Raw genomic sequence first — 24,538 nt, 5'->3', positions numbered from 1 at the left:
TGAGATTAAAAACGTTTTCAATTTTAGACAAAAATTATTTTTAAAAATATATTTAGTAGTTTTATTAAAAGATTATTTTCGGTATAAAAAAAATTCATTAATGTTTCTCTTTCTCTTTCTGCTCGAGAGATGAGAAAATAAAAATAAAAAATAAAAAATAATTAAAAATTATTTTTCATTTCTCTCATTTTAAACTAAACTACAAAAATCATTTTTTTTTTTATTTTTATTACGTCAAACGCTGTTTAAAAAATATTTTTATTTTTTTCTCAAAAAATATAAAAAAAAGAATCAATTCTAAATTAGGCTAAAGATTCACAACTCAGAAACATTACATGTAAAATGTTAATATTATTCATGATCAGTACTTGATATTCCTGTCGTATAAGTGTTATCGTGTTGGGGTAATGTTGGAATAGAGTAATTGACAGGGAAAAGTAAAATAATCATTAAGGGCAAAGTAAATAATTCTATCCTTGTAGTGGCAGCTAATCCCTATTGATGCTCTCATCTTTTTCTTGTTGACTTGGTTATGAAGAAATTAATAAAGCATTTAAAATGGAGATATTACTCTTCCTCTTAATAATTTTCTCGTACTTATTTAACTGTGGTCAAAGATTAGCTGAAGAATCTTCTGTTCTGTATACGTATTTATTGCATGAGGTGACATAGGGTTAGGCCACTAATTAACACTCTGCCCACTATATTTGGGTTCCCATTGCATTTTTATTGAAACAATGCACATGCAGAACTATTTCGATTTACCAAGAGTACTGACATTAGTAATGAAGGATGGTCATCTTAGCTGTTGAATATACGAAAGGCGTTTAGTTCGTTGATTCAAGTTTTTAATTTGAGTTAATATATAAATTTATATGAAAATTTTTTATTATAATAAAAAAGTTAGATGTGACTATTTGTGGGAGCTTTTTATTGTAATAAAATTTGAATTCTAAACTCGAATCAACGAAATAAACGGAACCTATACGTATCAGTGAATGTAAAAAATGGTATAAAGAAAATAAGAGAAAGAGTAATTATATTAATTGTCGTATCGTTACATTTCTCTTAATACGAACTTCGCCTACAATCAAATTTACACGCTCTAAAAAATGATGTGCTCAGTTTGGTTTTATTGTTGGTTCTTGTATTTAAGTTTTCTTTGCTTCAACGAAAGATTTCCTTTTCAAAAAAAAGTAGAAAGATATCACGAAATAGCTTTTGGATCTATGGTAATGGATAATGGCCTAACCTAGGTATCTTGGCAAAAGATAATGGCCTTTTTTTAGAATTTAAACCTAAGTAAATAAGTTTACCTAGTCAGTAGCAAGAAAACTAAGAAGAGTTCAATTATCAAAAAATATATATATATTTCCATTTAGGAGCTTGGCTGGTGTGTTTTCCAATTCGAAAAGCATTAGTGAGAAATTAAAGATATAAATATAATTCCTGCAAAGGAACAACAAATGTCAGGATGGCCGAGTGGTCTAAGGCGCCAGACTCAAGTTCTGGTCTTCGAAAGAGGGCGTGGGTTCAAATCCCACTTCTGACAGTCATTTTTTTATTTTTAACTCAATTATTGAAGTGGTTTTTTTTAGCAAACTTGGACTCTATTGGAATTTTTTTTGGTTTTTACTCTTTTGTACCTTGTATTTTTGAGTTCATTACCAAAAAAGGGCGTATACTTTTAACTTGTATTTCTCAAATTTAAATTCGTGTCAGAATTCTTCCCTTTTAAAAGGTGATATACAATGAAAGAAAGTGAATACGATCTAGTAGTGTTTAAACAAGAATATTAAATATTTCAAGCAAAAAGAAAAACGCATAAATATTTATTCCTCTAAATTGTATTGTTTGTTCAATGCAATAGTTTGTTTTTTTCAAGCAAATCATTGCATCCTTTTTCCAGTTGAAAGTTATAAAACACGAACTCATTTTGCTTAGCAATTGTTTGAGATTTGACGGTTTTATATGATCACTTTGTCCATCCCTCACAATAAATACAGATTGTTACTCCCTTCTTTAATGTTGATATTCAATGGGAGAAAGTGAATACTATCTTGTAATATTTTTTTTAAAAAAAAGAGCATAAATATTTCAAGCCATAAAAAAGTATAAGACGAACACATTTTGCTCATTCTTTGTTTGAGATTTAACGGCTTTATATGATCACTTTGTCCATTCCCAATCAATAAATACAGATTCTTCTGCCAAGGGAACAAACTCGATCACAAATTAAAGATAAAACAAGGACAAATTTTTAAACAAGATAGCCTTTTTGTGTTTACATTAGTTTTTCTAAAGGCAAAACACCTTCTCAAGCTATTTCCTGTTAGTTTGGCACGGCAGTGCCGAAACTGCGGTTTAGAACATTGGGGCATGTTTTTTTGTCTAAAAAACTCAAAAAAAGACAACTCAAGTTTCAACTTTATTCAAGTTCACGTTCTTTTAAGTTTCAACTTTATTCAATTTTACTCAACTTTATTCAAGTTCTAACTTCAACTCAAGTTATAACTCAAATTCAACTCAAAAACTACATTCAAGTTACACTCTAAAAGAACAACCCCTCAAGTCATTGATAAATGACTTGAAAACTGTTCTACCTAAATCCAGCCAAAAGATGTGTATTATGTTTGCACAACAAAACAAACCCAAAGTCCCACGTCTTGGAAATTTCTACCTTTTTTTTCTCAGTTAGATCCCATAAGTCTTTCTCACTAAATGACAATGTCTATGGGACGAGCCTAAATCAACAAGCTTTGTTAAGCCAATTGAGCTAATATTATAACTTACATGTTCTATCTATTCTACAGTAAATACAGGTCCCGCGTTAAATGGGAGGAGATTCCAATAATTGCCCTGATCATCAATACAACAGCTACACCATTTGATTCTATAAGAACCTGCCGGAAATCTAGAAACGTCAAGCAAGCAACTTGAGAACCCCTGCCATCTCTCATTTGGTTCAACACAAACAAATGCATTCACAAACCCACAATCATCAATGCCACAACCAGACTTACCGCCATTAGTATTGTTTGTAACGCGGTGTGTCACGTAATGTAATAGCCTTGCGTTCACTTCTACCATGTCATCAGTCTCCCATGCTTGACGGCTGCTCTTAGATTGCTCGTTATTTTCTTGAACTGGTCTGGGCTCCTGAAAAGATTCACTGCAGTATAGCATGCAGTAAAACTTGGCCAGCCGAACAGGGAGATCTGGCGGCACATTTCTTAGCTGAAGGCATAGACTTAAAGAAAGCTGATAGCCTCGTGAAACATAAATTCCATCCGGGTTTTTTGTGGAACTTACAGCAAAGAGTTCTGACCCAATGCAAGACCTGAAAGTTTTAAATTCATTGCAGAAAGATTATGCTATAGAATACAATGGAAAAACAAAAGTATAGCACAGAAAAGGTTTCTTTAGAGCAAATTTGAATGTAACATGAATTAATGACTGGAATAATTCGTCAAGAAGAAAACTTAAAAGTGATCATTGATTCAAGATGAACATTGAACGGGTTCAAATAGATGCCATCATTGACACTCGTACAGGTGTACAAGTCTAAATATACAAGCCACAGCTAACAGTAAGAAATGAAAGTTGAAAAGCCTTTTGATCAAAAATCTCTTACTGAAGCAGACTGATTTCGATCAGCTTCAATCTATTAGCTACTTAAGCTAAATTGCACTTAAGATTTACTGCTTATATCTGAAAGAGAAAGCTCATGCTTTAAAAAAAAGAAAAAAAATCTAAATGAAATCCAAAATGTATATCACCTCATAATGCTTGTGATCATTAGAATAGAAGCTAGTATAAAAGATATGGAGAAATTAAATAAATAGAAGTATTAGCGATGCTCTTCAGAGAAACATTCTCAGCTTACCTTAACTGAAAGAAGTACTTGGGAGTCCTGAGAGGGATTTGCGTCCATTTCTCAAGAATTTTAAGTGTAAGTTGTATGCCATCCTCGATAACTCGAGATGTGTTCTCCTCATTGTGTGTTATGTCTGCCTCACTTCTCAAGCGAGCAACCTCAGAAACAGCATAACTACAAAGACTAAGAACATCTCTAGCTTCACAGGCAAGGTTAAAGGCTTGACTTCCAAGCTGCAAGTGACAACAATTTATTCTCTGGTGTTCACTGACGTCGAGAAGCTGACAGAGTTTTGAACTGATTTCATGGTCTGCGTGGCACAACCTCCCAGCTAGATTTTGTATCAGATGTGCTTGTAAATTGGTTTTTGAGTTTTTTAGACCGGAAAGAGTTTCAGGTAGGGTCGGAATGAAAAGAGCAAAACCAGTAATAAAGGCTAGCAGCGAACTACTGAGTGCAAGGGCTGAAATTACTTTTGAACTTTTGCTGTCGATGTCAATGAAGGATGCACTAAATAGATCGAATTCTTTTGCCAGCCTCTTCAACTGCATAGATAATTGAGCAATCTTTTTGAATGACAACACGAACTCAGCCACAAAACTTTTGCCAACCCACCAATTGCTGCCACCAGATAGAATGGTTCCTAGAGTTTCAAGTGCATCCACAACAGCTCTTAATGCTTTAGCTCGTAAAGACAAAAACCACCTTTGGAAACAAAACATTTGACCAGAAGTAGCTGACGCATCTAAAACTTCTTTTGAGGAGCAAATGCTGTTATAAGCACTTAGAAGCACTTTACTGTAGCAAGGTTCATACAAAGCATCATGGTCCATTTCATCTTGATCGTCAGAAAGATATCTAAGAGGGAGTTTGATTGTCTCTGACCTGACTGTTATGCTGGAATCTTGTTTTGTCAAATGGAAAAGCATAATTTGTATCTCGGAATGAGCAAATTGTAACAACGATTTTATCCAGCAACCACACAAATCAGAACGAACCTGTGCAATTAGCGGTTGAAATATAAATGTACATGTGAACCATGCACCCTGACAAGCTGAATACATCCCAGCTTTATATGCAGGCCAATATTTATTTTCTTCCATAAGCTTCTTGGCGAATTCTATAGTAATCAGCTCGTGCTCAATTGAGTAATTATGAGGCAATATACCCGAGTTTCCATCAAGCTTGAAACTTTCCTCGCTTATATTTCCCCAAATGACTGAAGAATGCAACAAAAGAGAGAAGAGTGTGTGTGTATAGCTATTCAATAACTTGCATTCACATACATGTTCAACCAGAAGCTTCACTTTCTCAAACACAGGCATAGTGATGGAACCAGCTTCACTAAGATCTTCAAGATAGGTCACAAGGAAACTATAAACTTTACATGCAAGCTTCCCTCTAATGGTTGCGCTCTTTCCTTGATCAGTATTTGAACTCTCATGAACTAATGAATCTATTTGTGCTGTAGACATGACATTTTCGTTCATTCTGGAGAGGTGTCTAACAAGTACGAAAATCTGATCAAGCACTAAAACATCTAAATCTGGATGTTCTCGAACCATAGACAAAAGAAGATTTAGCAGATTATTAAGCTCTTGATACACTACAGAATCAGTATGACAAGGATCAAACAGTGACTTCACCAAAAAGGATATCCGATTGAAAATTTTTGAAACCACCTGAGATGGAACTGGAGAGGGACGTACCAAAACAGAGCCTCTTTCTCTTCTACATTTGAATTTATATGATATGTCAACTAGAACAAGAATGGCTAGCAGACTCATTGATCTGATTGGAGATGGGGATACATCCTCAGCGATAGTTGACAGCTTATCGAGATCAAGACTATCAACAGTTGAGTCGGATTGCATACACAAAAGCACCTGCAAATGTTACAGGTGAATTTATAGATTTTAAGCTTCACAGCATGAACAAGTTCATCTATAATACTTAGAAACATGCAAACAACCTTACGCAAAATCCTTAGGGCTTCACATCGCAAGCTTGTTGGAAGTTCATGTTCATCTAGTGTGCTGAATAATGCTTTAACCAGATTTGGACTAACAGATAAATGACATACTCCCTTATTGAAGATTAAATGGAGGCATCTCAATGCAGTTGCTCGTACTCTCAGAGTCTTTTCTTGGCAGAGAAACAAGAAAAGAAATTCCACCTGCATCCCCATGTGGCCACGTCAATGGGAAAAGAATCATCAAGTATTCCTCGAAAACAAGTCAACCACCTTACATAGGGAAGACTTACAACGACTAAACTAAAAAAAAAAAAGTAAACATTTATGCAATTTCTCAAGTAATCCTTTAAGTTCAAATGCAAACACTCCAAGCACAAATATGCCTACTGAATTAGAAAAGAAAATGGTTTTTGTGGGAAATAGAGAAATCTACAGAAAAAAAAAAAGCAAAAAACAAAAAATAGAAAAAATAGGAGTCACAACAATTAACCATCCACTTCAAATCGTATTTTTAGACAAAGAATTTCCTATTCAACATGGAATTTCCTATTACATGGCTGCAGAAAGGTACCTGATCAGAAATAAGAATTGTTGACGTGCAAGCAATTTTTGAGAGTGAAATGAGTAATGCCACCTGATAATCCTCTTCTGCGGAGTCTAATGCTAGCTTTAGACCTCTCTGCAAGCAGTTGTCACTTGTCAGTATGAGTTATCTCACACATAATTGTTATACCTATACATGAACCAACTGAGAAAAGAACTAAATATATATATATATATATATATATGCACAAAGAAAAAAAAAAGGAACAGCGAATTAAAGTAACAATATTTCCTATTAAAGACAAAGTACTCTGTATGAGTTATCGATGTTTATTTTCAAATACATACTTATTACCATAGTCCATAAATAGGAGGAAGCTCAACACAGAATTGCTTTCACTATATCACTAGATGATCTACTCACAGAAAATTACAATGAAGGAGATTAAGAGAAAGTAAATGAAAGAGAGACGAAAGGCACAATCCTTTTTTTTTTTTTTAATGAGAAACGAAAGGAGCTATTAATGATAGAGAATACAACCGGGGGACAAGGAGTCCGCCTAAGCAAAAACAGATTTATAAAAGTAACAGTCTAGCAAGTGGAGTAAAACAAAGCTCATCAGCCCAAATTACTGAATAATCATGCCCCAGCCCCTTAACAAATCAGCAAAAGAAAACCCAGCAAAACCTTCAGTTCGAGAGAGCCATAAGGCTACCCAATACATTATTTTGTCACAAACTACTCTATTCTCCTCCTGATACCTTTGTTTGGAAGAAAAAATTAGTGAGGAAACGACAATAGAAGGGCTTGTTAAATTTTTCAAAGTTTCAACAGCTCGCTCTTTCTTTCATTCTCAATTAGGATTATGATAAAAAGAGAGAGTTGACTGCCTCATTCGTTATCCTAAAAGTATTTGTTTCACTCCTGTCACTTAACCGAAAAGTTCTTCTTGATAAAGAAGAGTAAGAAAACTTTTTTTTCTTTTTCTTTTTTAAATAAAAGAAGAGTAAGAAATTGTGGATCACTTATTCTTGCATTGTAGAGTGACCTGGAAATTGTGCAGTTTAGTAGCAGGTTTTCAATGGGCTGTCCTAGTAGATGTGAGGCTGTAATGGAAAGTTCGTGCGGTTTTGGCAATGGAAAGAAAGGGAAGGTCATGTGGAAAGCGTTAGTTTTGGCATTACTGTGGGTTATTTAGACGGAGAGAAATCGAACAATATTTGAAGACAGAGTCGGAGGTTACTGATTTGCTTGATAAGGCTATTTTCTTAGCTTCCATTTGGGCTTCAACGGACAAGGAGTTCAATCATTTTTCTTTGCCCCTGATTTTATTGAACTGGAGGGACATATTGGAGTTTAGGAATGTTGTGTTTTAGTCTCTGGTTTTTGTTTAGCTTAGTTTGTTTGTTGGGTCGTTGTTGCTGTTTTCAGTTCTAGTCCTCTATTTTTTTTTTTTTTCTGTTTGTTTTTCCATTTTTGAGGATCTCTCATCCTCTTCTACCTTGTATTGATTAAATTTGTTGTCAATAAAGGTTTTTGTCTATTAAAAAAATAAACAAACATTGTCAATAAAGGTTTTCTTATCAAAAGAATAAAGGTTTTTGTTTATTATCAAAAAACAAAATAAAATAAAGAGTAAGAAACTAAGTTTAAAGGTTGCTTTTGAGTTTTGAGTTTATTTGTTGGACAAAAGGTCCACAAACATATGCACAAATGCTATGTTTGATGCACAAGATTGTGTGATCTGTACATGATTGTTCTTTAGAATTAGGGTTGGAATGGATTGCATTGGGCTCCTGAATCCTATCATGTGTTATGTATAAGATCGGACAAGGATTGCATATAGTTCTAACAAATTTATTGTTTAGTACCTTAAAAATTTATGTGTGCGTGTATTTAAACTATATTAACGTAAACGATGAGACATATACATTTACATACACACCTGCAAACATGCATATATCAAGATTCAAAACAAAATTTCTACTGCTCTTTAACAGAAGGCCGACAAGGAAGATAGAAAAAATTTAAAATGTCACTTCAATCAATAATATACTCGTTTGAAGAAAACCAAACAATTGAAAATCCCAAACCACACAGATGCAAGTAGACTCAATGCAGAAACATCCTAATAAGTTAAAAGGGGCAATGAAGGGAAATTCAGTATTTCATCCACTTGTCTCTTGGGGTTTCCTTGTCTCAGAATTAAGTTAAAAGTTAAAACCCAAATCATAACATCATTTGATTTAATCAATATCCGTACCATCTCAAAGCTCAATCAACCGTATCACCAATCCCTTGTGCCGCACCCCAAAATTAAGTCATAGCATTATTCAGTGAGTCAATAATCCTCACATGCAAGATTTATACGTGGATGTTCAGTGTTTTAAGAGAGAAAAATAAATAAAAAAACAAAACTAGATGAGGGGAAGGACCTTGTAGGCTCTAGTTGCAGTTGAATATGAGCATCCCATTTTTGCATAGAGTCGAGCGGCAGCTAACCTTATAGGCGACAATGTTTCAGATGAAGTCATCAAATTAGTCAGCATCTCTAAGACAACACAAGGAAAATCATCTGATAACTCACAAAAGCATCCGGCTGCAAATAAAGCTGCTTTTGCCTGTAAAAGCATATAAATTAAATTAAAGGGCTCAAGTCAATTCTCACAAATTTTGCAAGGGAAACCACTGGTTAATAAAACAATTCAACATACATTGACCAAAAGGTCTTTTGCAAAAATTTCAAACATCTATAAATATGTCTTTATTACATGGGAAAATTTTCGTTTATAACCATGAAAGCTAGTTCCCACGGAAAGAAAAGAAAAAAGGAGAAGCAATATTCTCCAATACTTCATATTCAAATCACAAACACAGCAAATAGAGCAGTTTTTTGGCCTGTGAAAACAGAAAAATCATATGGGAAACCGGTGAAACACACAAAGGGCAAGTTGGAATAATTTGCCGAGTAACAAATATGTCTTGTAATCTACACCTATAAGTCACTACATATGTGGACAATTATAAAAATGAACGACAATTCTCAAGAAAAAGAGCAACATTTTCTCCATACTAAATAACAAATACAGCATTTAAAAAAACAGAAATAAAAGAAACAAGACCAAAGCAGTAACCTCACCTCCAAAACATGAGGAGAGACCATACTAGAAAGCACCAAATAGCGTATGTTTGCACTGTCCTTGGCAAAATCAGCCCAACAACCAAAGATAACCAAAGCCAGAGCCCTAGAACAAACATCCCCATTATCAAACACAATCTTGACTCTGCTCAGCAACTCCATGGAATTACTCACCCTTCCCTTTGACAACAGCCCTTTATACCCTTTTCGTTTCTCGCGGCTTCTGTACTCCATTAGAAACACCTTCGCAACAGAAACACGTATTTTCTCGTCTCCGAACCTGAAAGCGTCCGCGAGGCGCAAGAAAATGGCGTTGGCGAAGAGTCGGTCTTCTCCGGGAATTAGGTCGAACATGTGGTGTGCAACAAAAGTGGGTCCCCGCTCTCGGCTCCATTGCCGGAGTCGGGGGCCGAAGTCCAAAATGGCTTCCGACGGTTGCCCGGGGATCTTGGAACGAAGACCCTTTTCCAAGTCGATGCTCCATTGCATGGCGCAAGCCGCGGAATTTCTCTCCATTCCTGACTTTTCAACAAGACCCACATTCATGGATTCAGATGAGAATAATCGATAAACGAAAACGATCTCAAGCTTAAGGAGTAAGAGAAACGCCGAGGATTTTGAAGGATTTGGAGAAAGGCTTTTTGGCGCCCAAATCGTGCGAGGAAGGAACCGGTGGCAGCGAGAGAGATAAAAAATTAACGGTGTACTTTCATAATAAATCTAAATACAAGGTGTAAAATTATAAATAACCCATACAGAAATGGGGTAAGGTATCTAGTCAGTCACTTGTATAATTATATATTTATAGATAAATTATGTATATTTATATGGTATTTATATAATTATATAATTATATATATTTATATATAAATTATGTATATATATATATATAAATTGTGTATATTAAGTTATACAAATATAATAATGTATATTAATCTTTAAAATATATATTTTTTATAAAAATTAGTGAACACATAATATGAAAATATATATATTAATTGATTTATTATATTTCATGTTAAATATATACGACTTTACATATAAATATATATGATTTACCTTTAAATATACATAATTTATATATAATTATACAAATAATAAATACACTTCCTAAGAAATGAATCATAATAAATATTAGACTGTAATAGTGCTAGCTGTTTTTGCCTTATTGATTAGGCACGTTTTTAAACCTTGTTCGATCCAATAATTAAAAATATAATGAAAATTATTATAAAAAAAACTCTGACAACATTGCCTGTAAGTGCTAACGCGATCGACGATGGGACAGAAGAGTCACAGCTCATGAAGATGTTAAACATGAGGTGGATTTATACGAGAAGTTTTATCAGCCTTAGTCATCAATAAGCAAGAGGTGGCGTCCAATAGATAAGTCATCTCACTGATTGCCACATGTGTACATGGTGCTTTATGTATACGTGATGTCGGTCCGTTTAATTCGTTAATTTAAATTTTTAATTTGAGTTGAGATGTAATTTTATGTAAGAATTTTTTATTGTAGTAAAAAAATTAAATGTGATTATTTATAAGAATTTTTTACTGTAATAAAATTTAAATTTTAAACTTAAATCAACGAAATGAACAGACCTTAAAAAATATCAAGTCAACTTCTAGGCTCGAAACAGAAGAGAGAAAAAAATAATAATAGAAAAAAGAAGAGAGAGAGTGAAAAATAAAAGAAAAAAGGAAAAGGAGAAATATAGAGAGAGATGAGAAGATTTCTATTATCTATTCGCTAGCATGTAAGTAGACCTTTCACACTTGAATAATGGTATTTTTTCAATGGAAGTTTTCAGTTTATATATGTTACTGTTGATGTATTTCGTCTAATTTTGTAGATGTTTTCTGAGTATGATATAATCTTGTGCTTATATGAACTGATTGAGATATAATAATTGTCAACCTCTTAAGGAATAAGAAATTTTAAGATAGGACTTACATAAAAGAAGTTTTAATAACACAAAATTAATATTATATAAGAAGGACTTAAAATTAAAAAGATGTATTTTAAAAGTGGATTTATTTATAATTTACTTACTGAGTGCAACCTCATTCAGTTCTTGTGATGCAAGTAAACTTTTTATTTGAAGTTCTAATTGATAGAATAATAATAGTTCAAGGTTCCATGACGAGTTTAGAAATATTTAGATTTGAAATTTGTAAACTTAATAATTATGTTTGAGGATTGTATTTGTGATATAAATTATTTTCTCTTATGAAGTGTTATTTTATTTTAAGTTAATGTTTCTCTCAAATTTAGTAATTTTTGAGCTGCAGTTTGGGAGAAGCGCGCGTTACAGTAGGAACTCCCTTCGTGTGGGTGACGGTGTGGGTTGGACGATGTTACAATCTGAGGGCGGGTCACGACCCACCATCACGATATGGGTTTGTCGAGGGCGATCCCCACATCCCTCTTAGTGATCTGAACATTTTCAAATCTAGTAGTCGTCGACAAGCCTCCTCCTGACGATGACAAAATTAAAGATACAATCAAATATTTGTGACTAATCCATCCCCTTCTCTTTTTCTTATAATTAAAATAAATTAGAAAAGAAAAAGAATAAAAGCGGGTTCACCCTAGTCAAACTAAGAACTCAGGTTTCCAAGTAAAAATTTAAATTAATTAATAATAGAGTGAGAAAGAAATTATAGAATAACTGTGGTATGGCTACAAAATAATTCAATAAAAAAAAATTAAATACTTTACATCGATTCTAAATTAGAAACATATATCAAAGAGCCATGGAAAGATGTGACAAAAATTTAGATGCTGCCCATGCATGATCTTCACCTGCGATCTACCGAGGAAAATTCAGATCCTGTTGAGGACGCAAATACCTCTATGGACACTGGTATAACTCTATTACTCTCATAATTAACAGCGAATCTCCCTTCATTTATCATATTGTTTTGCTCGGACAAAAAAAAAAAAAAAACGTTGTGTTATGCTCTGTTGTCTTACATGTCATGAAATTTGATGTATAATATAATGTTAAATTATGTATACATGTACATTATAACATTATACAACCCTAGTTCTACTTTGTTAATGTTGTTTAGAAGTTATGTAACGTTTTTTTTTTTTTTTTTTTTTTTTTTTTTTGTGGCGAGCTTGCACTCGTACATTTGTTTTTAAACTGTAGGAAAAGGAACAAATTGAAGCTGAGAATAAGTTGCTGAAGGATAGAGTATGCCTGAAACATGGATTATATATGCTGGTGTAATTGCCTTTTCATAATAATATTGGGAATGTATTTAACTAACGTGCTGTTCTAGACTTTATAACGTGGATTATGCCTTCTCGTGTTTTTATTTATTCTTTTTGCTATATAATCCACTTTCTAAAATATTAATGACCTAATATTATTTAGTATAACCACATTTTCTCATCAATGATTTTTATGAGATAAAACAATTCATGATGTATATTAGGCAGTAAGCCAACTCAATATTCTTTTTAATGCTTAGGGACCGACCTTAAATAAATCTTGTAGCTCATCAAAAGAAAAAAAGAAAAAAAACATAAAAATGCATGTATTTTGGCAAGATTCTACTTCCCTGCTTAATTAGTGCCAGATGATAAAATGTTCACTAATCACAATTGTTTAAAAAAGACAAAATGGCTTAAGAAAACAACCTTATTAATAATAGGCACAATTTTAACTCAAACGAATCTTTATTAATTTTTGGTAATCTATTATATTTATTGTTTAGAACTTATGTCTTATCAATAGATTCTTATTTGAAAGAAATATATTATTTTTTTCATAGCTTATCACAAAATTATCAAAAAAAGTTGTATTTAAGTAAAGCTGAGGAATTCTTTTTGAATTTTCTCTTGTAATTTTTGAGAATTTTTAGCGATGGAGCATGCTATTTTATTTTTTTAATGAGAACAAGTGAAAATTTGTATTAAAAATTTACAACACACCACACAATATTGCTTTTATTGTAGATCAAATTGTTGAAAAATTAATCTAATGTAAAAAATATAATCTCTGCTGATGAAGTAAAATAGCTTATTCTATCATAAATATTCTCGTATGAATTTTTTATAACGGAATCTTATTTTGTAGTGTTTACAATTTTGTGAGCACACGCCTTTTTCCAAAATATATATATATATATATATATATAATTTCCGAATGCAAGTTATCCCATCTAATATTTATTAATCTTTGATTATTGCAGTTGTAGACCAAGAAAAGTGGTTTTGGAGAACAAAACTCAACTTTCCTTCGAAGGAGAAACCAAATGGCACTACACTTGTAATTCACTGATTTAAATTTTTAATTCGAATTTAGATGTTATAATATATGAGACTTTTTATTATAATAAAAAAATTAAATGTGATTATTTTTAAAAATATTTTGTTATAATAAAACTTAAATTCTAAACTCAAATTCATAAAATAACTAAATACTAATTCTCTGCATTTTTTCGATTTTCACTTTTTCTCTCATTCACAAATTTCTTCTTTTATTTATTTATTTTATAGACATGTTATCCGGAAAGATCCCTGATGGGATCGAAAATTGCGGGACTCACTTGCGCCAAACCTGAAAGCTCAGTTGCCATAATAAGCATATTATTAGTCCAAAATGGCAGCGGACTCCAGCTAATAACAAATCTATTACAAACAGAAAAGTTGATATCATTTTCATTTTTCAGTTGGGACAAAAAAAAGGAGAAAGAAAAGTTGATATAATTTTGACAACTGACAACAGCACTGTGCAGTCTATTAATTATCTCGAACATCCTAAATTAGGGCGTGATCTTTTGTCCCAAAAACTCAAAAAAATAAAAAAACATTTTAAATTTCAATTTTATTTAAGTTCATATTTTTTTAAGTTTTAATTTTATTTAATTTTATTTAAGTTATAACTTCAACTCAAATTATAACTCAAATTCAATTAAAAAATTACACTTAAATTACACTCCAAAAGAACATGCCATTAGTGTCTTAGATGTCGTGTGTAATACACGTGACAACTATTAGATTTGTCATTTTTTTAAGACTTTTAACATAATTATCTTTAAATTTATCGTGATTTAGTAAATTATCACTTAAATTTTTAATTTTAACAATCAACCTCTTAAAATTATAAATTTATTGTAATGTGTCTAATTTTATTAAATTTATTCAAATTTTTATTAGATTTAAGTGATTAAAAATTGAAAAATTTAAAGATTTACATTATATTTAAATTGAGATGTTGAAATATTTCATTAAACACGCTTTTTTGACATTAATTTAACACAAGCATTGTTAAAATGAGACTTATTATAATAATTTTATAAGTTGAGAAGACAACTTGTTAAAATTAAAAATTTAGGGACAATTTATTAAACTACAACAGATTTAAAGAATAAATGTGCTAAAAATCATTTTTTTAATTTGAGATTAAAAATTTAAACTTGTCATCATATTGGTGGAGTCACGTATGAAATTATAATTAAATTCTGCCTATAATCACGAAGTTTTCATTGACAAATTAATGATAAAATTGAGTAATTGATCATCTCCTATTTTGTTATTGAATTGGATTGGTGTGTCATAATATTGATAAATATGCTGACATGTGAACAACAAACCTCAACATTAGAGGTTAGAATATAACTAGAATATTAGAATATTTAGTTACTATTTTATTATTATTTTTTTTAGGGAGTGTACAGCTGCATGATGTTACGCCATGTGTATCACATTATAAGGTGTTATTAAATTAAGCTATATTGGATACATGACCAAACCAAAAAAAAAAATCCATTAAAATATCAGAAATTGTCTCTAGTCCGGTATCTAAACTGGAACAACATTTGTTTATTTCTCTATAAAACATATATATTTATTCTTTAAAATGTGTAAATATGTATATATTATATATTTTATTATAAAAAATATACATATTTAAAAAAAATACACATTTAAAAAAAATATACATATTTTATTAAAAAAAATAAACAAATACCGGTACCAAACTAGAGACTTTTCCTAAAATATCCACTACATTTTTACGTAATGGTTTATATATGTTATCTTTTATATACTACGGTATTCTTAGGAGGGTGCCACGTCACCCTGCACCTTGACTTGGTGGGCCCCAACAAATCATCCTAATCAGTCTCCACCACGGCCACCACCTCCACCACATAAATATTCAATTTCATTTCACAAATCAAAACGACAAACAAAAACGTAAGAAAGTTTGGCACTTCTATCTATATCATCAAATCATCGAAGTGTTGGCACCAATAATTATGATATACGGATACAGAAAAACAAATAATAATTTATTAGCCATAGTTTTTGTTTTATTTTAGCTTTAGGCTTTTAAGGCTTTTAGCCACGAATACGAGACGACGGCAAGGTTGCGGTGCCTGCTCTGCCTGAATCTCCTCTCAAAGGCTTTGCAAGTTCTGCTCTTGTCCTCGTCTCTGTCTCTCTCTATGCCAATGCGAATGCCATTGCCAAAGCCATTTTCTTATTCAATACTTCTTCTTCTTTTGTTCTCTTTTCTATCCACCACTATATCCACCTCTTTTGATTTCCAATCATCTGGTAATTTCATGAATAATCATGATTATTTTGGTTTTTTTTTTGAATTTTGAAGAACGTTTTTTCATTAAGATATTGGATATATATATATATGTAGATTTATATTTGATATGATATTGGACAGGAAACGATTTGAAGGATGTGTATCCGGAGATCCTAAGGGATGAAGCAGTGGCAAGGCTTCAACAGCTTGGACAGGTTTTATTTCTTGAAGCTTTTTAATTTATCTGAAATGAATATAAATCTACACCATTCATTTTCACTTAAAAAAAAAAAAAAAAGAAAAGGTTTTTTTTTTCAAACTTTTAGTTTTCACCTTATACGGTATCCCTGTTTTGTTCTTACCTTTTTACTTTTTTTTTTTTTATTGGAATTGGTTTACCCGATTTATATGTGTTGATTATCTCAATCGTTAATGGATGCAAGTTTTGTTCAATTTGCAATGAACTAGTTTCCTCTCTTGCTATGTGATTTGAGATGGTGTAGAAGAAAATTGTTAGTTGTCTGGAAAATGGAGCCAATATATTTTTATTGCGTTTTACTTTATCTTGTTTTCTGAATGATAATAAAGTTCTTGCCAACTTTTTTGCAGTAATATCTGAACCAGAAGGGGTATTTATTGTTGGTGTGTTACAAAAAAATATTATCTTATGGAATGGTGATTTTCTGCATAACATATAAGAAAGAAAACATTTCTCAATTTTTTTAAAAAAAGCACTTTTTGATTGTCCAATACAGCAATATTTGCAGCCCTGGCCTCAAATTTTGCTTGAAAAACGAGCTATCAAATAGCTTTGCTTCTTTGTTTTTTCTTTGGTGGCAGTACTGTACTCAACTCAGGCATCCGATATTGTGTTATGGTAGTGGAATTGGTTATGGAAATGTGAATGCTAATCTAGTTAACATAATTAACAGATTAGTGATGCTGAAGGATATCTCGAGAGGACTTTCTTGAGCTCAGCTTCTGTGAAGGCAGGAAATCTTATTCGTGGATGGATGGAGGACGCGGGTTTGAGAACGTTAGCTGTCTATCTTTTGAACACTCTGAATAGTGTCTTTACAGATTCTTTGACTCAGTTTCTGTGTTAATGTCCAGGTGGGTTGACTCTTTGGGCAACATACATGGTCGGGTTGAGGGAAGGAATGCGAGTGCTGAGGCTTTGATAATTGGCTCTCATTTGGTGACCCTTTGATTTCCCCCCTTATACATCTTCTATTGCTATTTGAATTTCAATAACACATTTATGTTTTTTGTTTTCTGATCACAATTTCAAATTATTTCAATAACACACTTATGTTCAGGCGCACATAGCGAAAGAAATATGTACTAGATTGAAAAGGAGTACATTGGACATACTTACCAGGGGCAGTGATGATATTTATGTTTGCATTTTGCCAACAGGATACTGTTGTTGATGCTGGGATTTTTGATGGATCATTAGGAATCATCTCTGCATTAGCTGCACTGAAGGTTTTGCATGTCAATGGGAAGTTGAGAACACGCAAGCGGCCAGTTGAGGTGTGTGGAAGATTCGGATTCATAGAAAACGTAAAATGAGTCATTTTAAAATTGCAGAAACCAGTAAACCACTTCCCTGTATTTGGCTTCATAAGGATGCATGTAAACACCACTTCATAATTAGAAGGAAAATCATGCTGTGACTGCTTTATTTGATATCATGGTCATCAGCATTGGTGAATTTTTCCAACGATCTGCGTCTATTTGCAGAAGTAGGTTTTGTACCTAAAACCCAACAACTCCTTTAGTGTTCAGAAATCAATGTGTTTGTATGTTGTTCACTCTCATTGTATGCAAGATTAATCATGTTAAAGCCCAACTGGAACTTGCAAATTGTTGCTAATTGCAAATGAGACTACAACTAAAGTAAGACTAATTGAATGTCATGTCAAAAATTGAAATGCAGTTGTGAAAACTAATTTGTTTTTCATTTGTATACAATCGTTCCCTTTCTTTTATTCCAAAGTTTGCAAAATTATCGTTATACACGATTGTTATTACTTAGATGTATGAAGTATGCAACAGAATAAAAAATGTCTAGTAAAGCTACAATAGAGATTCTATATAGATTTTTCTTACTCCTTGCAGCAATTATACCTTAAAAATGCACTATTTTTAATCTCAATCGTTAAACCCTGCAGGTGATTGCTTTTAGTGACGAGGAGGGTGTAAGATTTCAATCTACATTTCTGGGCAGTGCTGCTGTAGCTGGAATTTTGCCAGCTTCAGCACTGCAGATCACTGATAAAAGGTTTCCTTGAAACAATCGCCATTATTTTTTTTCTGTAATTATTTAAACTGAATTTATTATCAATTACTAATTTTCTGATGCCTTACTCAGGGGTATAACACTTCAAGATGTTCTTAAAGAGAACTCCATAGATATTACAGAGGAACACTTGTTGCAGCTCAAGTATGATCCCGAGTCAGTTTGGGGTTATGTTGAGGTATGATTTTGTTGACCAATCTTCTTGCAGACAAGCCTGCTCACCGATTATCCTACGTTTAAAAAGTTATTTATGCTCATTTATCGATATAGAAAGTGTCCTGAAATCTGACTGTAGAGCATTCCATATTGTTAATGTCACAGGTTCACATTGAGCAAGGACCGGTCCTAGAATGGGCTGGGTTTCCTCTAGGGGCGGTAAATGGCATAGCTGGTCAGACAAGACTACAGGTATATAAATTTTTTGGCACACGGATGGACTAATTTCATTTGATTCTCCACAGAAAAAAAAAGAGGTCATAGTTCAAGAAATGTAAAGCATAATGGAGATCCACTTTTGGCATTCTTTGACACAAATCTGAGAAGGGCAGGGGCATTAATGAAATCTAAAAGGGTAGGATAACGTGGGATCTAAAATTCTTGAGATAACATGGAGTAGTCCACGACCTGTGCTATGCCTTTGTGGGAAGTACTTTGTTTAAAGTGAGTGACTTTTGTGTGATATGAAGACATTGTGTTTATTATGGTTGTGTCGAAACTTCCTGCACAAACATTGCAGGTTAAGGTCAGAGGTTCTCAAGGGCATGCTGGAACGGTTCCAATGTCTATGCGTCAGGACCCTATGGCTGCTGCGGCCGAAATGATTGTACTCTTGGAAAGTCTCTGTAAACATCCCAAAAATTTCCTGTCTTATGACGGTAACTGCAAATCTTCCATATTAGAATCACTTTCAAATTCTCTCGTCTGCACTGTCGGGGAGATATCAACCTGGCCGAGTGCAAGTAATGTCATTCCAGGCCAGGTAAGAGCTTGAGCTCTGGAGCTACTGATGTTGATAATGAGCCCAAATAAAGATGGATTATTGTTAAATTGAAATTTAATGTGTTGGTTTTAGGTTACGTTCACAGTGGATTTACGTACTATAGATGACACTGGGCGCGAGGCTGTTATTTACGAATTATCAAGTCGGATGTATCAAATATGCGATAGGCGTTCAGTTTCGTGCACAATTGACCGCAAGGTGTGCGACGTTCATGTCAAAATGCATTCGCTTTGTTATTCCATGAAATGATGACTTACTTTTCTATGTGTCATTTTAGCACGATGCAAATGCGGTGATTTGTGATTCTGAGTTGAGTTCACAGCTTAAATCTGCCGCATTTGCCGCTGTGAAGAGAATGAGAGGTGAAATTCACACTGAATTGCCAGTCTTAATGAGTGGAGCGGGACATGATGCAATGGCTATATCCCATTTAACTAAGGTTTGTTCATTTCTGCTTTATAAATGTAGTTTCCCCTTGTGTATAATGTCTGATGAAAAAGAAAAATTATAGGTTGGTATGTTGTTTGTCCGCTGTCGTGGAGGTGTAAGTCACTCGCCTGCAGAGCATGTATTGGATGAAGATGTTTGGGCGTCGGGTTTGGCGCTTTTGGCATTCATAGAGACTCAGTTGTAGGTTAGAACATTTGGTAAGATAATTGTACATTAGTATCTAAATAAGTTAATCTATGTTGTTTGTTAATTGTACATTTCTATGTATCTTTTGGATTCAATTTATTCTTTTCGAAACAATTAATAATTAGTTAAGAAAATCGAAGGGCAAAGAGAACATAAAGATTTAATGTGGTTCGGCGAGATGCCTAGTACTCGCTAATAAAGAGCACTATGTATGGGTTCCATAGAAATACAAATTATAATAACATAATTCGAATAGTTACTTAAGACTAAAATTAACAGATTTCCTAATACGATAATAAATACAAATAAAGTCAAAATACTAATACAAGATAACAACAGATAAAAACTTTTTTTTTTTTTTTTTTCCTAATAGAAACGAGAATGAAATTAACTAGCTAAACAAGGACTATAATTGAACAAAGCAGTAGATTCACAAGAAAAGCGAAAAGAAGAGGAACAAGTACAATTCACAATAGAGATTCACACAATTCATCTTCATGTTTGATGGAGTTTCCTTTAGCGCTTTGAAGTTTGAATTCTAATTTCTTCAAGCGTCACAATCAACAATTTTTCACCTCCCAGCATCAGAATTCACTTCCCAATTTTGATTGACATATACCTTCCAATTCCTGCAATCTTTATCAATATATGTTAGTAATAAAGAACATTGTAATAGATTACCAAATATATATATATATATATATTTCTAGCAAAATTTTTATATACTTATTTTTACAATTACTATTATTATTATTATTGTTATCATTTTTGCTAATGAGCTAATTTTTTAAATACTTAAACCTATACGTTTTAACTTCTGAATAAGCGGGGAATACATAGGTTATATATCATCCCTCCCAACACATATACGTTAACATTGGACACATTTTATTACTAAATGAAGTAAAACATAAAACTAAATAAATTTTATACCTGTTAATTGGAAAACCTTCTCTTGATTGTGGCCCATTTGACAGCAATTATGACATAAAGAAAGTCTCCAAAGTTATCCAACAGTCGAAAATAAGCAAGTCTCCAAGAAGCGTTGAGCAACAAATTACCACAAACTCCACAGAATCCAACTGCAAATCCAACCCCAATCCCCATCCGTAAGCATGACATGTCGAACCATTCTCCGCCATCTTCAACATTGCTTTCATCGTCACCACCAGAATTTGGAGGAGTACCGTTCAAATTTTCATCTCCATGGCATGAAATGTCCAGAGGCTTTCCACATAGTCCAAGGTTCTCAGCATATGCAGAAGCATTGAAACTTTGCAATTGCGTGCTTGTTGGGATTCTTCCCGACAGTTGATTATCCGAAATATCCAAGTATTGAAGAAAATAAACTTCAGCCAAGCTCACTGGAATGTTACCAGAAAGCTTATTGTGGGACAAATCTAATGATTCGAGCTTATTCAACTTTCCAATCTTCTCAGGGATGACTCCACTCAAATTATTCCGTGATAGGTTTAGTTGAACTAGTTCCGCAAGATTTACAAATTCTTTTGGAATCTCTCCGAACAATCTATTGCTTGAAAGGTCAATGATTCTTAATAATCCAAGAATCTTCTTGTATTCGTACTCTACTCCTTTCCACACAATTATTGCAATAGATTCATAACCTTCGGCTCCATCATAGATTGAAATGGATGTAACTTCCTGATTGAGTTTTTTAACCATTGAGGTGAAATTGTCGATGCATGAAGGAATGGATCCGGATATGTCGTTCATAGAAAGATCCAAGATTTGAATGGATTGGAGATGGCAAAGCTTTGAAGGTATGTTTCCAAAAAATCTATTTGATTTTAAACTCAGAAAGACCAAGTTTGTTAATCTTTCCCCAATCCAAGAGGGTATTTCCCCTTTCAAATTATTCTCTCCAACATGTAGAACTCTCAGCCGGGTGCAATCCTTCAATGACGATGGCAAACTTCCAGAAAAATTATTGTGCCTCAAATTCAAGAAGGAAATGCCGTGCATCAAACCAAGGGATCTTGGTATCACTCCAAACAATTCATTGTTTTCCAAATTAAGAATAATTAGATCCGTAAAATTCCCCAAACAATCCGGAAGGCTTCCAACTAACAGATTATTTGAAAGGTCAAGAAATATGGTTGCTCCATATCTTACGTCGCATAAGAAAGACAGTGATCCAGTGAACTTGTTATTGGAAAGATGCAAATATGTTGCATTGGATAGAGAAAATGGAATAGGACCATGGAATTGGTTGAAACTCAAATCAACAAAAGGATCATTACCAGACATAAATGGAAAGTTTGGCAAGGTGCTATTCATAAGGTTGAAAGATAGATTTAGATGCTCCAATTTGAAAGTCAAATCAGAAAACCAATGAGGAATAGCACCAGAAATTCCAGAATTGGAAATGTCTAGATGTGAAATATCAAATTGCCTATGGAGCCAGCTAGGAAATTTCGAACCTAACTTGCAAGAACTCAATGATAAGGAAGTCAATTGAAAGGGGGGAGCCCAATTGGAGTTGAAACTCAATGTCAAAGAATTAGATGATAGGTCTAATACCTTCAACTTGGACAACTTTTGGAAGTGGAGTTCAGAGACAACCCCAGACAGAGAGTTATTAGAAAGATCCAAACTCTCTAGATTTTGGAGCTTGCCAATACTTTCAGTCAATGATCCTGTGAGTCGATTGCTGCTTAAGTCCAAAGTAACAACATTTGGAAATCGACTTAAACAGTTTGGAAGAAGACCTTCTAATAGGTTCCCGTAGAGGTTTAGCTCTGTCAAAGACGGGAATTTTTTTCCATCATCAAGAATTGACCCTCCAAGTTGGTTCCTACTCAAATCCAAAGTCTTTAACGAATGACCGGGCAGGCTTTCCAAAACAACTTGAAGCGTTTCATTAAAATTGTTGCCAGACAGATCTAATGTTTGTAGGTTGGTAAGATTCCCCAAGAATTTGGGTATTTTATTTCCAAGTACAATATTCTCTGAGAAGACCAAATCTGTGAGGGAAGTCATTTTCTGGAAGGAATTTGGAAGCACACCGGATATAAAGTTTCCGGAGATGGTAACGTCAACAAGGTTGGTGCTAGAATTTAGCAACCAAGAAAGCACTGTGGGATGAATTGTATTATCATGGAGATCAAGACTAGTGAGGGCATTGGAGAAGTTTGCAGAAGATAAGGAAGGTGGCATTTTGAAAGATTGAAGCCCATCTAGAGTGAAACCAAGCAACTGTTGTGGAATGTACTGAGTTAGCATACATGGAAAGCATTTCAAGAGAATCAGATGAATTTGCGTGAGAAAAAGAAGAGGTGTCTACCTGTGGAAATTGACAGCTACGGAATTCCAAGGTAGATAACGAAGGCGGCATTTGAAAAGATTGAAGCCCTGCTTTTGTGAAATTGGTACCCCACAATTCGAAAGTTGTCAAAGAAGGGAGACGAGAAAGCCATTCAAGATTATCAGCAATCATTCCACCGTCAGAGTCGCTGCCAAGACCGAGAAACTGCAGTTCGGTAAGATTTCCAAGTTGGGACGGAATAACTCCACGGATAGGATTCTGACTAAGATCAAGCATAACGACATGATTGGTTCGGTTATCGCACGTGATCCCTGTCCAAGAGCAACAGTCTCGGTTGCTGCTGTTTGTCCAGGAGGAGAGGTAGTTACCAGGATCAACAAGGCCTTGCTTGAAAGTGAGAAGAGCAAGTCTCTCCGTCTCTATGCAACGCACGTGATCATTGTGACGACCCTCCTATGAGGCCGCCACTGTAACTTAAACTTTAACTTGTACTTACTGGGGTTTCTTAAAATTTGCGGAACATTTTTTTTTTTTTAATATAAGAAAGAATACTTTTATAATTTGTAACAATAATTTCAAATAAGTGAATCACTAAATTTCTTAAAGCTTTTCTTAATTTCAGTTAAGATAAAACGTTCTAAAAATATCTTTCAAACAGAGCAGCATTTGAACTCTTATTTCAAATGCTCTTTAAAAGCCTTTCTAAAACTAGCCAATTCAATCGGGCCATTTAATTTTGACTTTAAAACGGATTTTGTGAGAAATCTTAAATTCAAGTACATCTTAAAGCCCTTTTAAAATCAATCGTTTAAATCGTCATGTTTAAAATTTGTTTATTTGTTGCATGCTCTGTTGCAACGTTCTAAAACTTAAATACTCAAAACGAGGGTTGTTAGCTACAACCTCGGTTTCCTTAACATACATATGTACCTATACTTTTTAAACATACATGCTTGAAACCTTTAAATCATATATACATATACATGATTTTTCTTAAACTTACTGCGGAAGATAACTGCGTGAGCGGTATCCATTCCCATCTCCACCATTCGTCCGCCGCTTGCCATTGCCCTTCAAGAATTGCTGATAGGTTTCTTACCTACAGCATGAACATATCTGATTGAGCTTTCGCTCAGCAAGTAGGAACTATATCTCACAAAATAACTGTAAGTACACATGAATAAATATGCATGAGCTGATTATGCTTAATTATGAT

General features: G+C 33.5%; 3 protein-coding genes and 1 non-coding gene across 5 annotated transcripts; 2 read left to right on the top strand and 2 right to left on the bottom strand.

Moving 5' to 3' along the window:
- The first annotated feature begins 1,468 nt into the window (after positions 1 to 1,468).
- Positions 1,469 to 1,552, top strand: TRNAL-CAA. Its single transcript has one exon. It is a non-coding gene; the product is annotated as a tRNA-Leu (tRNA).
- Positions 1,553 to 2,614: 1,062 nt separating this feature from the next.
- Positions 2,615 to 10,200, bottom strand: LOC21388392 (integrator complex subunit 7). Its single transcript, XM_024166077.1, has 6 exons — positions 9,536 to 10,200; positions 8,832 to 9,017; positions 6,424 to 6,531; positions 5,850 to 6,053; positions 3,887 to 5,763; positions 2,615 to 3,340 (listed from the first exon to the last, which is right to left on the bottom strand). Exons 1-6 carry the CDS (start codon positions 10,079 to 10,081, stop codon positions 2,803 to 2,805), a joined length of 3,459 nt encoding a protein of 1,152 aa, XP_024021845.1. The 5' UTR covers positions 10,082 to 10,200; the 3' UTR covers positions 2,615 to 2,802.
- A 5,634-nt stretch (positions 10,201 to 15,834) lies between these two features.
- Positions 15,835 to 21,090, top strand: LOC21388391 (allantoate deiminase 2). 2 transcript variants are annotated; one of them, XM_024166069.1, is made up of 13 exons: positions 15,835 to 16,115; positions 16,237 to 16,310; positions 17,028 to 17,131; positions 17,209 to 17,293; positions 17,515 to 17,631; positions 18,273 to 18,382; positions 18,473 to 18,578; positions 18,722 to 18,808; positions 19,137 to 19,379; positions 19,473 to 19,598; positions 19,678 to 19,839; positions 19,912 to 20,047; positions 21,014 to 21,090. In XM_024166069.1, the coding sequence occupies exons 1-12, from the start codon at positions 16,004 to 16,006 to the stop codon at positions 20,032 to 20,034; spliced, it is 1,449 nt and encodes a 482-aa protein (XP_024021837.1). In that variant the 5' UTR covers positions 15,835 to 16,003; the 3' UTR covers positions 20,035 to 20,047; positions 21,014 to 21,090. The 2 variants fall into 2 exon arrangements, with proteins under 2 accessions (XP_024021837.1, XP_010097117.2); XM_010098815.2 differs by lacking the exon at positions 21,014 to 21,090 and having other exon boundaries at positions 19,912 to 20,170.
- Positions 20,973 to 23,719, bottom strand: LOC21388390 (receptor-like protein EIX2). The gene is made up of 2 exons (XM_024166079.1): positions 23,341 to 23,719; positions 20,973 to 23,252 (listed from the first exon to the last, which is right to left on the bottom strand). Exons 1-2 carry the CDS (start codon positions 23,596 to 23,598, stop codon positions 20,973 to 20,975), a joined length of 2,538 nt encoding a protein of 845 aa, XP_024021847.1. The 5' UTR covers positions 23,599 to 23,719.
- Positions 23,720 to 24,538: the final 819 nt, after the last annotated feature.

Source organism: Morus notabilis, unplaced genomic scaffold, assembly GCF_000414095.1.
Source record: "Morus notabilis unplaced genomic scaffold, ASM41409v2 Scaffold3212, whole genome shotgun sequence".
NCBI lineage: Eukaryota > Viridiplantae > Streptophyta > Magnoliopsida > Rosales > Moraceae > Morus > Morus notabilis.
This window is presented reverse-complemented; position numbering and strand designations above follow the sequence as displayed.